Genomic DNA, 14,443 nt, shown 5'->3' on the forward strand with positions numbered 1-14,443 from the left:
GAGACAGGGAATAGGAAGCAGGGCATATGTGGGAGAGTTTGAAGCACAGAGACCACTTGTAACAGCCAAAAACAGTGCAGACATAGCTGATAGTTGGTTGACTAGACTCATATAATTGATATTAGGAATATGTAGGCCTTATCCTCTGGTTATTTTTGTTTTTTTCTATTATTCCATTTATTTGTCTTTAAATAGTATTTTTATAAATTTGATTTTCAAACAAAACTATTAATAAAATAAAAATAATTACATAATGATTTGGGGTAGTAAGAAAAATGTGTCATTTTAGAAAGGCCTCTATACTACTTTTTATTAGGTAATTTTCAAGTTTCATAAAACTTCTTTAAGATGCCTACTCAGTTTAAGCTCAAGATTAACTGTAGATATATACAAAGGTGCCAGTATTTTTATAATTTTTATTAGCACAATATATTATTATTTGAATCAGATAGAATAGTGTGCAGAATTAAGAAATTGTTTTTGCCTTAAAAATCCCATGGTTTATTTATTTCACCCTAAACCAACCACTATTTTTTATTGTTTTATAGATTTACATTTTCCATAACAATATTTAATTGGAATTATACAGTATGAAATCTTTTTAAATTAATATATTTTTAACTTAAAGATAACATTTTAATATTTCTTTTTGCTTTCTTTCTTACCAGAGAATATTTTTTCTCTTTTTCTTTTAAAAAAATTTTTTTTCTTCTAACAATTTTTTTATTGAACATAAATAGTATACATTTAAACTATATTTGGTGCCCTCTCCCCCCCGCCCCCATTTTCCCTTCCCCTCTCCCACCAATGGTTGTCCAGGTTAACCATGTCTTATTCATAATTTTACACATGTTCAGGTGTAGACCCTCATTAATCAAGATTGGCCTTCCCCTCTCCTATCTTTCCATTCAAACTTAGCTAGTATTTCCCCTCTAATATCTGGAGTCCCACTGGTATCCTTGTGTTTCCTAGTTTGGGCATATTAGAGGAAACATATGTATCTTCTCCTTCTGTGCTTGGCTGATCTCACTTAACATAATGTTCTCCAGGGCTTTCCATCTTCTTGCAAATGATAAAATTTTGTTCTTCTTTATGGCTGAATAGAATTCCATTGTGTGTATTTCCCAAAGTTTTGCTATCCATTCATCTGTTGATGGTGATCTGGGTTGGTTCCATATTTTGGCTATTACAAATTGTGCTACTATGAACATAGGTATGCATATGTTGCTGTATTTCTCTGAATTCAAGAACCCTTTGGAAAGATACCTAGGAGTGGTATAGCTGGATCATATGGTGGGTCTATTCCCACCTTTCTTAGCAATCTCCACACAGATCTCCATAGTGGTTGAACTAGTTTGCATTCCCACCAACAGTGTAAAAGAGTTCCTCTTTCTCCACATCCTCGCCAGCATTTGTTGTTGTTTGATTTCTTTATGCTTGCCACTCTGACTGGGGTTAGATGGAATCTCAGTGTAGTTTTGATTTGCATCTCCCTGATGGCCAGTGATGAAGAACATCTTTTCATGTATCTATTGGCCCTTTGTATCTTTTCTTTTGTGAAGTGTCTATTTAGTTCATTTGCCCATTTCTTGATTGGGTTGTTTGTTTTGCTAGTGTAGAGTCTTTTGAGCTCTTTGTAAATTCTGGATATTAGCCCCCTATCAGAATGATGGCTGGTAAAGATCCTTTCCCATTCTGTAGGCTTCCTCTTCAGCTTATTGATAGTTTCCTTTGATGAGAAGAAACTTTTTAGTTTGATGTTATCCCACTTGTTTATTCTTGCTTTAATTTCCTGAGCTTTGGAGGTTTTGTTGAGAAAGTTACTGCCTGTGCCAATATGTTGTAGTGTTGAACCTGTGCTCTCCTCTACTAACTTCACAGTCTCAGGCCTAATTTCTAAGTCTTTGATCCATCTTGAGTTGATTCCTGTGTTTGGTGAGATATAGGGGTTTAGATTCATCTTTTTACAAATGGTTAGCCAGTTCTCCCATCACCACTTGTTGAAAAGGCTGTCTTTTTTCCAGCGTATGTGTTTAAACAAAGCAGTTTTCTCAAAGTCTGGGAGTGGAAATGCTGATACTTTGAGGAGACTTAAAAATTATTATTACAGAGGGTGGGAGAGTAAATTTGTTTAGCAATTTTAAAAGATTGTTGGATATTTGGTGTATGTTGAAAACTTGAAGATAAGCAATAGGGAATTTTATGCATTTTTCTTTAGCTATATCTGGTGATAGTTTGCAGATAAAGAGTTGGACTCAACAAGGATTTATGTTTTTTTTCATGGAGATATGACAGAGTAAGACAGAAGCAATGGATTAGAAAGTACATACTGCAGAATGATTGTATTAGTTTTAATTAGAGTCAATGTATATAATCCCATCACAATAAGGAAGGAAGTAAGAACACAAAAGAGATGGTGTTTAATTCAAAGTTTTATTTGAAGGATCAGATATTTGGGAGGTAGAATGTAAAAGACCTGACAGTATGAAGCTACTTCATGAAAAGGAAAGATGTTGTTAGAGAGTCAATTTGAGATCATGGATTTGGATTGTCAAAGCTTTCAAATATAACCTGGGTATGGATGACTGGACTGCATGGAGTTGAGGTTCACTGGAGATCGAGAAATCAAAGAACTGACCTGTAGTTTACAGTTGTGAAGGACAACTATATGATAAGCATAATTCATTAGATAGTTTAATTTTCATAAAACCTTGTATGATAGTATTATAATTATCAACATTTTACACGCTACAATGCTGAATCAACTAACTTGCTCAGTGTCAAATTTCTGTGATGTTATCAGAAAGAGGAATTAAAATGTTTCTGACTCTGAAACCTTTTTTTGTGTGTGGTACTGGGGATGGAACCTAGGGGCATTCTACCTCTGAGCAACACCCCCCATCCCTGTTTTTTATTCTTTATTTTGAAACAGGGTCTCACTGAGTTGCAAAGGTACTCACTAAGTAGCTGAGGCTGTCTGAGAACCATGATTCTCCTGTTGCAGCCTCCCAAATGCTGGGATTACAAGTGTGCACCACTGCTCCTGGCTCTCTGAAACCTTTTAAGAACTACAGTGCTTTGAGGTCAGTTGAAATTTTATGGCCAAGGATGAAACTCTGGCTAGAAGTTCAGGCAAAGAAATGATAGTTTGCTTTGTAGAATCAACACTTGAGGTGCCTTTGTCCAGGGAAAGTTCTTGTAGATAATGCCTCGTATCATACAAACAAGAAAGTATGTAAATAGAATGCCAGAATTTGGTGGTTTCTTGGTACTGAGGTGAAGAAGTTAGGAATATTAGGAATTCCAGCAGAAGAATTTGCTCTATTAGTGCATTGTACAGAGCAGGTTCTCAAATCTTTGTAATAAGATGATTTTGCCTCTGGATAGAACTTGTCAGCAGACTCATCCCAATAGCCATTCTTTGGCTAGGCATTTTATATATGTGCTACCTTATTTAATCTTCCCCCTCCTTGTATCATTATCCTCAATTTTAATTGAGAAAGGAGATCGTCAAAGCCTAATATCTATCATTTGGTACAGCATCTATTAGCCTTTTGGTCTGGCACATTCCAAATTCTACCCTACTCCCTATTCTATAACCATTTTCCTTTGTTTAAATATATGTCTTTTCACTGTCACATTTATTAATTTATTTTCTATTTTTTGTAGTAGTGAGTATTGAACCCAAAGGCATTCTACCTCTGAGATATACCTCCAGCCCTATATTTTATTCTTTATTTTGAAACAGGGTTTCACTATTTTTCAGAGGGCTTCACAAAGTAGCTGATGGCCATGAGCCTTCAATCCTCCCGTTTCAGCCTCTCAAGTACCAGAATTACAAGTGTATACCACCACGCCCAACTTATTTTTCATTTTTAAAGTACCTGTATTTCCAATGCATTTTTCTATGCATTGTTCATACAGCAAACCCTCCATATCTGAAAGTTCTATATCTACTTATTAAATCAAATAGTTACAATATTAAAAATCAATATGTCTTTGTTGGATATACACCAACATTTTCTTCTTATCACAGTATAACAATTATTTACATAATGTTGTTTACCTTATATTAGGTATTATAAGTAATATAGAGATTATTAAACACATAAGAAGATGTGCATAGATTTTATGCAAATCATGCACCACTTTATATATGGGACTTGGAGTACTTGCAGATTCTGATATGTGTGTGGTTATTGTTTTTTAATCAATACCCACACAGATAATGAAGAACAACTATGTATCTGAGTAAAACAAGGAAGGAAAACAAGGAAGCAGAAAATTGAAAAAATATATAAAATGTGTATTAGAAATTAAAAGAATGAGCAAACAACTGCAAAACATGCATAAGTTAGGGAGAAAGAGTCATAGGAAGAACTCAAGATGAAGAAGGAGAAACCATAGATGAGTAAATAAGGCAACCTGAGGGGGATGGGAGAGGGAAATAGGGAAATTCCCTAATATACATGATGTACATTCACAAACATATCAAAGCCAATCAGTAAGCCAACCATGAGAAAGAGGGAGGGGGAGGGAATGGGGTACAAAGTGGGAAAGTTCTAAATAAGTGCTGTGTGCATGTATGCCTCTATCATCTTGTACTCCATTAAGATGTATGACTACAATGCACCAATAAAAAAAAGTAACAGATATAGGTGTGTAATGGTTGAAATTTTTAGATAGATTAACCAGCGAAGGCTTAAATGCAAAGCTGGTATTTGAATAAAATCCTGAAAGAAGTGAGGGAAAAACATCTGAAAATTAGATGGTATAAAATTTTAAGTAGCAGCTATAGCAGGTGCAAATGACCTGAGGTAGGAGCATGCCTGATATATTTCATGAGCAACAAGGAGGCATAGTGGCTGAAGTGGGCTGTATGAGAGACGGGCAATAGGGGATAATGTTAGCCAGCACTTTGGGGATAACATCAGGTAGGGATTGCTGATAAATTGAATATGGGGTGTGCGAGAAAAAGAAGAGTCGAGATTGACATTAAAATTTTTATTCTGGATTGGGAGTGGTAAAATTTTACTCTGAGCAAATGGAAGGGTAGAATTACTATTACTAAAGGAAGGAAAGACTGCAGGAGGAAATGTCTATGAATGTGTGTTGGGGTGAATATATAAACCAAGTTTGAACATGCTTGGTCTAACCTATGAGTTAAGATAGAGATTTATGCCACGATTTATGCCGGGTGTGGTGGTGCACACTTGTAATCCCAGCATTTGGGAGGCTGACACAGGAGGATAGTGGTTTACAGACAACCTCATCTACTTAGTGAGGTGCTTTGCAACTCAGTGAGACCCTGTTTCAAAATAAAGAATAAAAAACAGGGCTGGGGGTATAGTTTGGAGGTAGATGTCCCTGGGTTCCACCCCCAGTATTGCAAAAAATAGAGATTTATGATATACATCCTCTCCTGGTGAATAGGAAAAGATATGGGTTACAGGAGAGATGTGGGATGGAGGTATTCATTTGTAATTTATCAGCTTTATAGATGATATTTTTCTTTCTTTCTTTCTTTGTTGCCTCTTTTGTTAGCTCTTAAGTAGAGTGGATGGGTAGAGTAACCATGTGCTAATTTAGATGTGCAATAACATACTATGGTGGCCTGAGTATGTGTCGTGATTATGTCCATATATTATATATAATCCATTAAACCAACATGATTATCTGAGTCTTCCTGTTTCATAGCAAATCTGCTCCTACCACAGGCATCTGGTATTTTTCCATGTACTACACTTATATGAACATACACCACGAATGTCTACTTTTGTAATATGAGTGATTTAGCTTCTTCATACCAACTTTAAAACATGTATTAGATTTTAGTTTTTGTCATGTATCATAGTTGCCTGAATATTAATGTAACTATACAATGTTCCATTGCTGTAATTTCCAGCTTATTTATTATGAATGTGTACAGTATATTTGTGTGCTCACACACAATATATAATTATTTACTCACCATAGTCATTACTGCCCAAAAGATGTCTATTCTTTATTAAGGAAACTTTTACCTATATCTCACCTCTCTACTCCAGTGAAAACATTTTGACCATGTCTGCTTACCATGACCTTCTGTTTCTGCATCATGGTGATCTGCTCCTACAGCATGGCCAGCTACTCCTAGACTACACAATTTAATTCCTGTATAATGCTTACCATTGTGTGTACATGTTATATTTAAGCATACTAACCATCTCTTCAGAGGCATCCTGATTGTCTATGTACATATCCTGGCTATCTCCAGTTACATGGCTACTTGATGGTAGGCACTTTGGTCCACTGTCACAGTTTTCTGTTTCAATGCTATGGCTACTTGAAAAATCACCTTTAATTACAGGCTATGTTAGTTATGTGTTCATGTTTTCTAAGCGTGGATCATAATTATATATTGTATTTTATGGTTTATTTCTACAAAATATACTTTATATTAAGTACCAGGTCTCTGTTTCTGTGGAAGTTGTTGACTCATATATAATGATTATTTGAGCATTATCACTTGTCATGAGATCATACAGATTAGTGTCTGCTAAGGCACTATGTGTGTTTGAACATATATCATGGTTATTGCCCATACAGTGGATTTTGCACATGTCCCAATATTGCCCCATCACATTTTATTACTTACATGCTATGGTTTCCATAATTGTACCATTCCCATTTATTTCTGAAAAATGTTCAACAGTTCTTAAATAGATCATGAATTATGAATGTCATAGCACCTATATTTTGTTAAATCTTGGAATTTCTGCTTTTGTAAAACAAATATTGTCAAATATTGGCAATTTCACAGTGTGTGAGTTAATGCTGTATTTATCTCTTTCTCTGATGTGGCTATTTCATCATGTCAGAAGTCCTCTTTTCCAGTATCATAGATTATTTTTATACCTGTAATAGACTCATGAAGACAGTATAGTATGGAACCCAGTGACTCTGGGGATGGGAAAGATTTAGAAGAAGTCTTCCTAATCTTCCACCAATCAGAATAGCCTCCTAGACTCTATCTACCTAACAGAGTGCCCCAGTGCATAATCTTTCCTTGGGAAAAATGCTTCATATCCCTCTATTCCTTCTGAAAATTAATTTACTGATATAACTGAAAAAGAGTATTATTGGATAATTTAGGTCTCCTTCAAAAGATTAGTATCTCAAATTTGAAGAAGCCACACAGTTATAAACAGCAAGTAAATGTAACTTTATTGGTTGTTTCTTAACTCCATATTTTGGGTAAATCCCTACCAGTCCCAAGTTCATTAAAATCCTGCATATAAGCATTTCCAAATCATTAATTCTATCATTGGTATAAGTTTTTAGGAATTTGTGTGCCAGGAGGCTGGGTTTGAGTTTCTTTTTTTATTTTGTGACCCTTATATAAAGGAATTGGCTTTTCCCTCAATTAGCTATTAATAGGGAAACATATTTTTCTTATTCAAGAGCTATGGTTTCTTTTCATTCAGCATTTTTCAGCCTGATTCAAAGGGATCAGTTTATTTACTTCAGGCCTTTTGATATTCTGGGAAAAATTTACTATGGCAAGATGAGACTAAAACCCAAGAAGCTATAAAAAAAAACCCTCCAGGTATTAATATACTTGAAATTTACATTGTCACACAATTAACTGAGGCAAAATGACTTTGTGACACTACAAATCAAAGAGTATTGGTGTGATTCAAAGACAAGAAAGGTCATTTTAAAACTCTTGGATTTTAAAGAAACCTATAAAACTCTTGGATTTTAAGAGGTTACTGAGGTAATTGGAAAAGATGAGACTAACTTAAGGCTCCTGATTATTGATCTCAAGCTGTTTATACTAACCTGTGCCTCCTTCTTTGGATGGTTTCTGGTGTGTTCAGAAGAGATGCATATTTGGGAATGAATTTTGTTAGCATTGATAAGCTGGGGGAAAGAAGCTGTCAAGCACTGAGTAATTGGGCACTGGAGGAGATATATGGCTTTAATAGAGTTTAATAAAATATTTTTACCTCTTCCTCATTCCTCTGTTTTCTGTCCTCTTTTCCTTCCTTCCCCTTTTCCTGTACTCTGGATCCCACAGGTCTCTCCAAGTTAGTACTTGAGAAGATGATGATCACACAAATGTGTCACATCTACCTGATAAGACTGGGGGTTCTTTTCCTGATTAACAATCTCCCTGGAACGAGTGGCCAAGGAGAAACAAGACGACAAGAGCCTGGGGACTTTGTGAAGCAAGATATTGGCGGGTAAGAATACTTAAGCCTCGGAACAAAAGATGACTATAATAAATGCTTGTCTCAGACAAAAATTTCAGATATTTTTCCCAGATAAATCCAAGTACTGTGGTCTGTGATACTTCCACAATGTATTGTATTAGAAAAAATCATTAGCTCAGACTCAGAAGGTGAAAAGAGATCTCAAAGGTTTTCATGAATAAATTTCTACCCCAGGTCCAATCTCCCCTCTGCATATATTTTATGCTTTTATTGGTGCATTATAGTCTCATATCATAATGTAGTTCATAGAGTTAGTGACATGCATGAACACACTGCCCCCTTCCCCATACATGATATTAAGATTGGCATTGACATTCTCACATACATACAGAACATCAATGGAAGTACTTCCTTTGTTAACCTTACCACCACCACCTCTCTTTCTTCATTGGGTTTCTCTTCCATTATCTAAAGTCTCTCTTTTATCCCAATTACTCCATAGCTTCCACATAAGAGAGAAAACATATTCCCCTTCACTTTCTGTGACTGGCTAATCTCACTGAACCTATTGGTCTCCAGGTGTTCTTTATAGTGTTTTTTTGTGCTACCTTGGTGTTTAATGCATTAATAAAATTCATTTTAAATTTTTTATAATTATAATGAATTATAGTTTTTTGCTGTCAATTTTCTCTCTTTCGATTTTCAACCTGTCCATTTTCAATTGGATCTTGCCATTTGACATTTTAATAATTTCCTTGGTACATTATAATTATACATCATAGTGAGATTCAAAATGATACAAGCCTACATGCACACAACATTTGCTGTGTTTCCCTCCATATACCACACTCATTCCCCCTTTCTTACTCCCCATACATATTAGAAAGATTGGTAATGAAAGCTTGTGAAGATATAACCTTATTTTTTTATTTAATTAATTTATTTTTTAAATTGGTGCATTGTAGTCATATATCAATCACATTGGAGTACAAGACTTGAGAGGATATACAAGCACACATCATCCAATTAGCCCTCCTCCAGCCCCCGTCCCATTCCCTCCCCCTCCCTCCATCCCACACTTCTTTGGTGATTTACTTTGATACATTTGTTTATGTACCTCCTGCGTTTTAAAGAGGCTCCGTCCTCCAGTATTACATACCCTCTGATTGGTCACATTAGTTGCTTCACTATAGGGCCCTTTCTATAGCTCAACCTCTTCCTGTTGCCCTTTTCCTCCTAGTTATTGCTGATTAAGAGAAGCGTCTGATTTATATTTTCTGCGATATTTCTCTGTGCATGCTGCGTTGCAAGTACCAATCCCACTCTTGATGGTCCCAGTAGTGGCCTGGCTACTCAGTGGACTGATCCAGACCTCGCTGGCTCAAGCAGCGGCCTTGCCTCATGGGAGGCCCCAGTTCTGGTCTCACTGGCCCCTGAACCGGTCAAACCCCTAAGCTGGCTTTGGTCCCGACCTTGGAGGCCCCAACACTGGTAATGTCTCACAGCAGGCTCCGATGACGGCCTCACTGGCCCCAGCACCGGCTTAACCCCTTGGCAGGCTCTTATCCTGGCCTCAGAGGCCCCAGTACGGGCCTTGCCTCAAGGCAGGCTCCGATCCCAGCCTAGCTGGCCCCAGCACCGGCCTAATCCCTCGGCAGGCTCCGATCCCGGCCTCGGAGACCCCAGCACTGGTCATGCCTCAAGGCAGGCTCCGATGCCGGCCTCGCTGGCCCCAGCACCGGCCTAACCCCTAGGCAGGCTAATATCCTGGCCTCGGAGGCCCCAGTACCGGCCTTGCCTCACGGCAGGCTCCGATGCCGGCCTCGCTGGCCCCAGCACCGGCCTAACCCCTCGGCATGCTCCGATCCCGGCCTCGGAGGCCCCAGCACTGGTCATGCCTCACGGCAGGCTCCGCTGCCGGCCTCGTTGGCCCCAGCACTGGCCTAACCCCTCGGCAAGCTCTTATCCTGGCCTTGGAGGCCCCAGTACTGGCCTTGCCTCACGGCAGGCTCCGATGCCGGCCTCGCTGGCCCCAGCACCGGCCTAACCCCTCGGCAGGCTCTTATCCTGGCCTCGAGGCCCCAGTACCGGCCTTGCCTCAAGTCAGGCTCCGATGCCGGCCTCGCTGGCCCCAGCACCGGCCTAACCCCTCGGCAAACTCTTATCCTGGCCTTGGAGGCCCCAGTACCGGCCTTGCCTCACGGCAGGCTCCGATGCCGGCCTCGCTGGCCCCAGCACCGGCCTAACCCCTCGGCAGGCTCTTATCCTGGCCTCGAGGCGCCAGTACCGGCCTTGCCTCAAGGCAGGCTCCGATGCCGGCCTCGCTGGCCCCAGCACCGGCCTAACCCCTCGGCAGGCTCCGATCCCGGCCTCGGAGGCCCCAGCACTGGTCATGCCTCAAGGCAGGCTCCGATGCCGGCCTCTCTGGCCCCAGCACCGGCCTAACCCCTCGGCAGGCTCTTATCCTGGCCTCGGAGGCCCCAGTACCGGCCTTGCCTCACGGCAGGCTCCGATGCCGGCCTCACTGGCCCCAGCAGCGGCCTAACCCCTCAGCAGGCTCTTATCCTGGCCTCGGAGGCCCCAGTACCAGCCTTGCCTCACGGCAGGCTCCGATGCCGGCCTCGCTGGCCCCAGCACCGGCCTAACCCCTCGGCAGGCTCTTATCCTGGCCTCGAGGCCCCAGTACCGGCCTTGCCTCAAGGCAGGCTCCGATGCCGGCCTCACTGGCCCCAGCAGCGGCCTAACCCCTCGGCAGGCTCCGATCCCGGCCTCTGAGGCCCCAGTACCGGCCTTGCCTCAAGGCAGGTTCCGATGCCGGCCTCGCTGGCCCCAGCACCGGCCTAACCCCTCGGCAGGCTCCGATCCCGGCCTCGGAGGCCCCAGCACTGGTCATGCCTCAAGGCAGGCTCCGATGCCGGCCTCTCTGGCCCCAGCACCGGCCTAACCCCTCGGCAGGCTCTTATCCTGGCCTCGGAGGCCCCAGTACCGGCCTTGCCTCACGGCAGGCTCCGATGCCGGCCTCACTGGCCCCAGCAGCGGACTAACCCCTCAGCAGGCTCTTATCCTGGCCTCGGAGGCCCCAGTACCAGACTTGCCTCATGGCAGGCTCCGATGCCGGCCTCGCTGGCCCCAGCACCGGCCTAACCCCTCGGCATGCTCCGATCCCGGCCTCGGAGGCCCCAGCACTGGTCATGCCTCACGGCAGGCTGTGCTGCCGGCCTCGTTGGCCCCAGCACCGGCCTAACCCCTCGGCAAGCTCTTATCCTGGCCTTGGAGGCCGCAGTACCGGCCTTGCCTCACGGCAGGCTCCGATGGCGGCCTCGCTGGCCCCAGCACCGGCCTAACCCCTCGGCAGGCTCTTATCCTGGCCTCGAGGCCCCAGTACCGGCCTTGCCTCAAGGCAGGCTCCGATGCCGGCCTCACTGGCCCCAGCAGCGGCCTAACCCCTCGGCAGGCTCCGATCCCAGCCTCTGAGGCCCCAGTACCAGCCTTGCCTCAAGGCAGGCTCCGATGCCGGCCTCGCTGGCCCCAGCACCGGCCTAACCCCTCGGCAGGCTCCGATCCCGGCCTCGGAGGCCCCAGCACTGGTCATGCCTCAAGGCAGGCTCCGATGCCGGCCTCACTGGCCCCAGCACCGGCCTAACCCCTCAGCAGGCTCTTATCCTGGCCTCGGAGGCCCCAGTACCGGCCTTGCCTCACGGCAGGCTCCGATCCTGGCCTCGAAGGCCCCAGCACTGGTCATGCCTCACGGCAGGCTCCGCTGCCGGCCTCGTTGGCCCCAGCACCGGCCTAACCCCTCGGCAAGCTCTTATCCTGGCCTTGGAGGCCCCAGTACCGGCCTTGCCTCACGGCAGGCTCCGATGCCGGCCTCGCTGGCCCCAGCAGCGGCCTAACCCCTCGGCAGGCTCTTATCCTGGCCTCGAGGCCACAGTACCGGCCTTGCCTCAAGGCAGGCTCCGATGCCGGCCTCGCTGGCCCCAGCACCGGCCTAACCCCTCGGCAGGCTCTTATCCTGGCCTCGGAGGCCCCAGTACCGGCCTTGCCTCACGGCAGGCTCCGATGCCGGCCTCACTGGCCCCAGCAGCGGCCTAACCCCTCGGCAGGCTCCGATCCCGGCCTCAGAGGCCCCAGTACGGCCTTGCCTCAAGGCAGGCTCCGATGCCGGCCTCGCTGGCCCCAGCACCGGCCTAACCCCTCAGCAGGCTCCGATCCCGGATTTGGAGGCCCCAGCACTGGCTTTGCATCAAGGCAGGCTCCGATGCCGGCCTCGCTGGCCCCAGCACCGGCCTAACCCCTCAGCAGGCTCTTATCCTGGCCTCGGAGGCCCCAGTACCGGCCTTGCCTCAAGGCAGACTCCGATGCCGGCCTCGCTGGCCCCAGCACCGGCCTAACCCCTCGGCAGGCTCCGATGCCGGCCTTGCTGGCCCCAGCACCGGCCTAACCCCTTGGCAGGCTCTTATCCCGGCCTCGGAGGTCCCAGTACCGGCCTTGCCTCATGGCAGGCTCCGATGCCGGCCTCGCTAGCCCCAGCACCAGCCTAACCCCTCGGCAGGCTCTTATCCTGGCCTCGGAGGCCCCAGTACCGGCCTTGCCTCAAGGCAGGCTCCGATGCCGGCCTTGGTGTCCCCAGCACCGGCCTAACCCCTCGGCAGGCTCTTATCCTGGCCTCGGAGGCCCAAGTACCGGCCTTGCCTCATGGCAGGCTCTGATGCCAGCCTCGCTGGCCCCAGCACCGGCCTAACCCCTCAGCAGGCTCCGGTCCCGTCCTCGGGGGCCCCAACACTGGCCTTGCCTCACGGCAGGCTCCGATGCCGGCCTCGCTGACCCCAGCACCGGCCTAACCCCTCAGCAAGTTCCGGACCCGACCTTGGAGGCCCTAGCACAATCCTTGCATCATGGCAGGCTCCAATGCCGGCCTCGCTGGCCCCAGCATCGGTCTAACCCCTCTGCAGGTTCCAATCCCGGCCACGAAGGCCTCAGTAGTGGCCTTGCCTCACAGCAAGCTCTGATGTCGGCCACTGGCCCCGGCGCCCGCCTAACCCCTCAGCAGGTTCCGATCACTGTCTCTGTGGTTATTATTTCAAAGGTTCCAGTTGTAATGTATCAGATCTCTGCCTCCCCCGAATATTGGCCACTGGCATTGCCACTGCCTCCACCGTTTCAAATCCTTCTCAGGCTCTTTTTCCACTCTGAATGTTGTCCAGTGTTCCGAAGCATGCGTGATGGTAGCATTCGACATTTGGTGTAATTTCTCCAAAAAAATAAAGTTGGTAAGATCCGGTTTCTGCTTCTCCTGAATACAAGTCTCCACCACCATAGCGAAGAACTCTTTCAACACCGCATTTCTCCTTGGTCTCCGCTAAACTCTCTCCTTATATGTGATGTCTGAGATTCTTAACAATATAGAGAAATAGCAGTCCTCTTTCATGGCGAATTTTTCCATAAGTTCCAGTGCATTTAGATAAGTTTTTTCTGCATCTCCAGTGTCCTGGCATCCATGACGGCTTTCTTACCACCTCTCCGATGTTTTTCTTTATCTTTTTCTGTTCTGGGCCCGGTTTCTCCAGGGGTCTGACGTGCTACTCGCAGTTCGGCCGGGACCCAGAGTCCCGCGATCCGGGCCCCAGCTGGCGTGCCCTGTGCTCGACCCCCTGCCCAGAACCCAGCATCTTACTGGGCCTGGTTTCTCCAGGGGTCTGGCGTGCTACTCGCAGTTCTGCCTGGGGCCCAGAGTCCCGGGCCCCGGGCCCCATCTGGCGTGCCCAGCCCGTGACCCCCGCCCAGAACCCAGCGTCTTACTGGGCCTGGTTTCTCCAGGGGTCTGGCGTGCTATGCGCAGTTCTGCCTGGGGCCCAGAGTCCCGCGACCTGGGCCCCATCTGGCGTGCCCAGCCCGCGACCCCCGCCCAGAACCCAGCGTCTTACTGGGCCTGGTTTCTCCAGGGGTCTGGCGTGCTATGCGCAGTTCGGCCGGAGCCCAGAGTCCCGCGACCCGGGCCCCATCTGGCGTGCCCCGCCCGCGACCCCCGCCCAGAACCCAGCGTCTTACTGGGCCTGGTTTCTCCAGGGGTCTGGCGTGCTATGCGCAGTTCGGCCGGGGCCCAGAGTCCCGCGACCCGGGCCCCATCTGGCGTGCCCCGCCCGCGACCCCCGCCCAGAACCCAGCGTCTTACTGGGCCTGGTTTCTCCAGGGGTCTGGCGTGCTATGCGCAGTTCTGCCTGGGGCCCAGAGTCCCGCGACCCGGG

At 46.2% G+C, this 14,443-nt stretch overlaps 1 protein-coding gene across 1 annotated transcript in view; it reads left to right on the plus strand.

Moving 5' to 3' along the window:
- The window catches only part of GABRA3 (gamma-aminobutyric acid type A receptor subunit alpha3), a gene marked incomplete at its 3' end in the record, with an annotated part of 241,370 nt that overhangs the window by 55,223 nt on the left and 171,704 nt on the right, over positions 1–14,443 (plus strand). The window contains exon 2 of the mRNA XM_080719144.1: positions 8,063–8,228. Within this exon, the coding sequence (XP_080575270.1) occupies positions 8,089–8,228 (140 nt within the window). The 5' untranslated portion in view covers positions 8,063–8,088. The remainder of the gene's footprint in view (positions 1–8,062; positions 8,229–14,443) is intronic.

Source organism: Muscardinus avellanarius (genome assembly GCF_963383645.1).
Source record: "Muscardinus avellanarius genome assembly, chromosome: X".
Lineage (NCBI taxonomy): Eukaryota > Metazoa > Chordata > Mammalia > Rodentia > Gliridae > Muscardinus > Muscardinus avellanarius.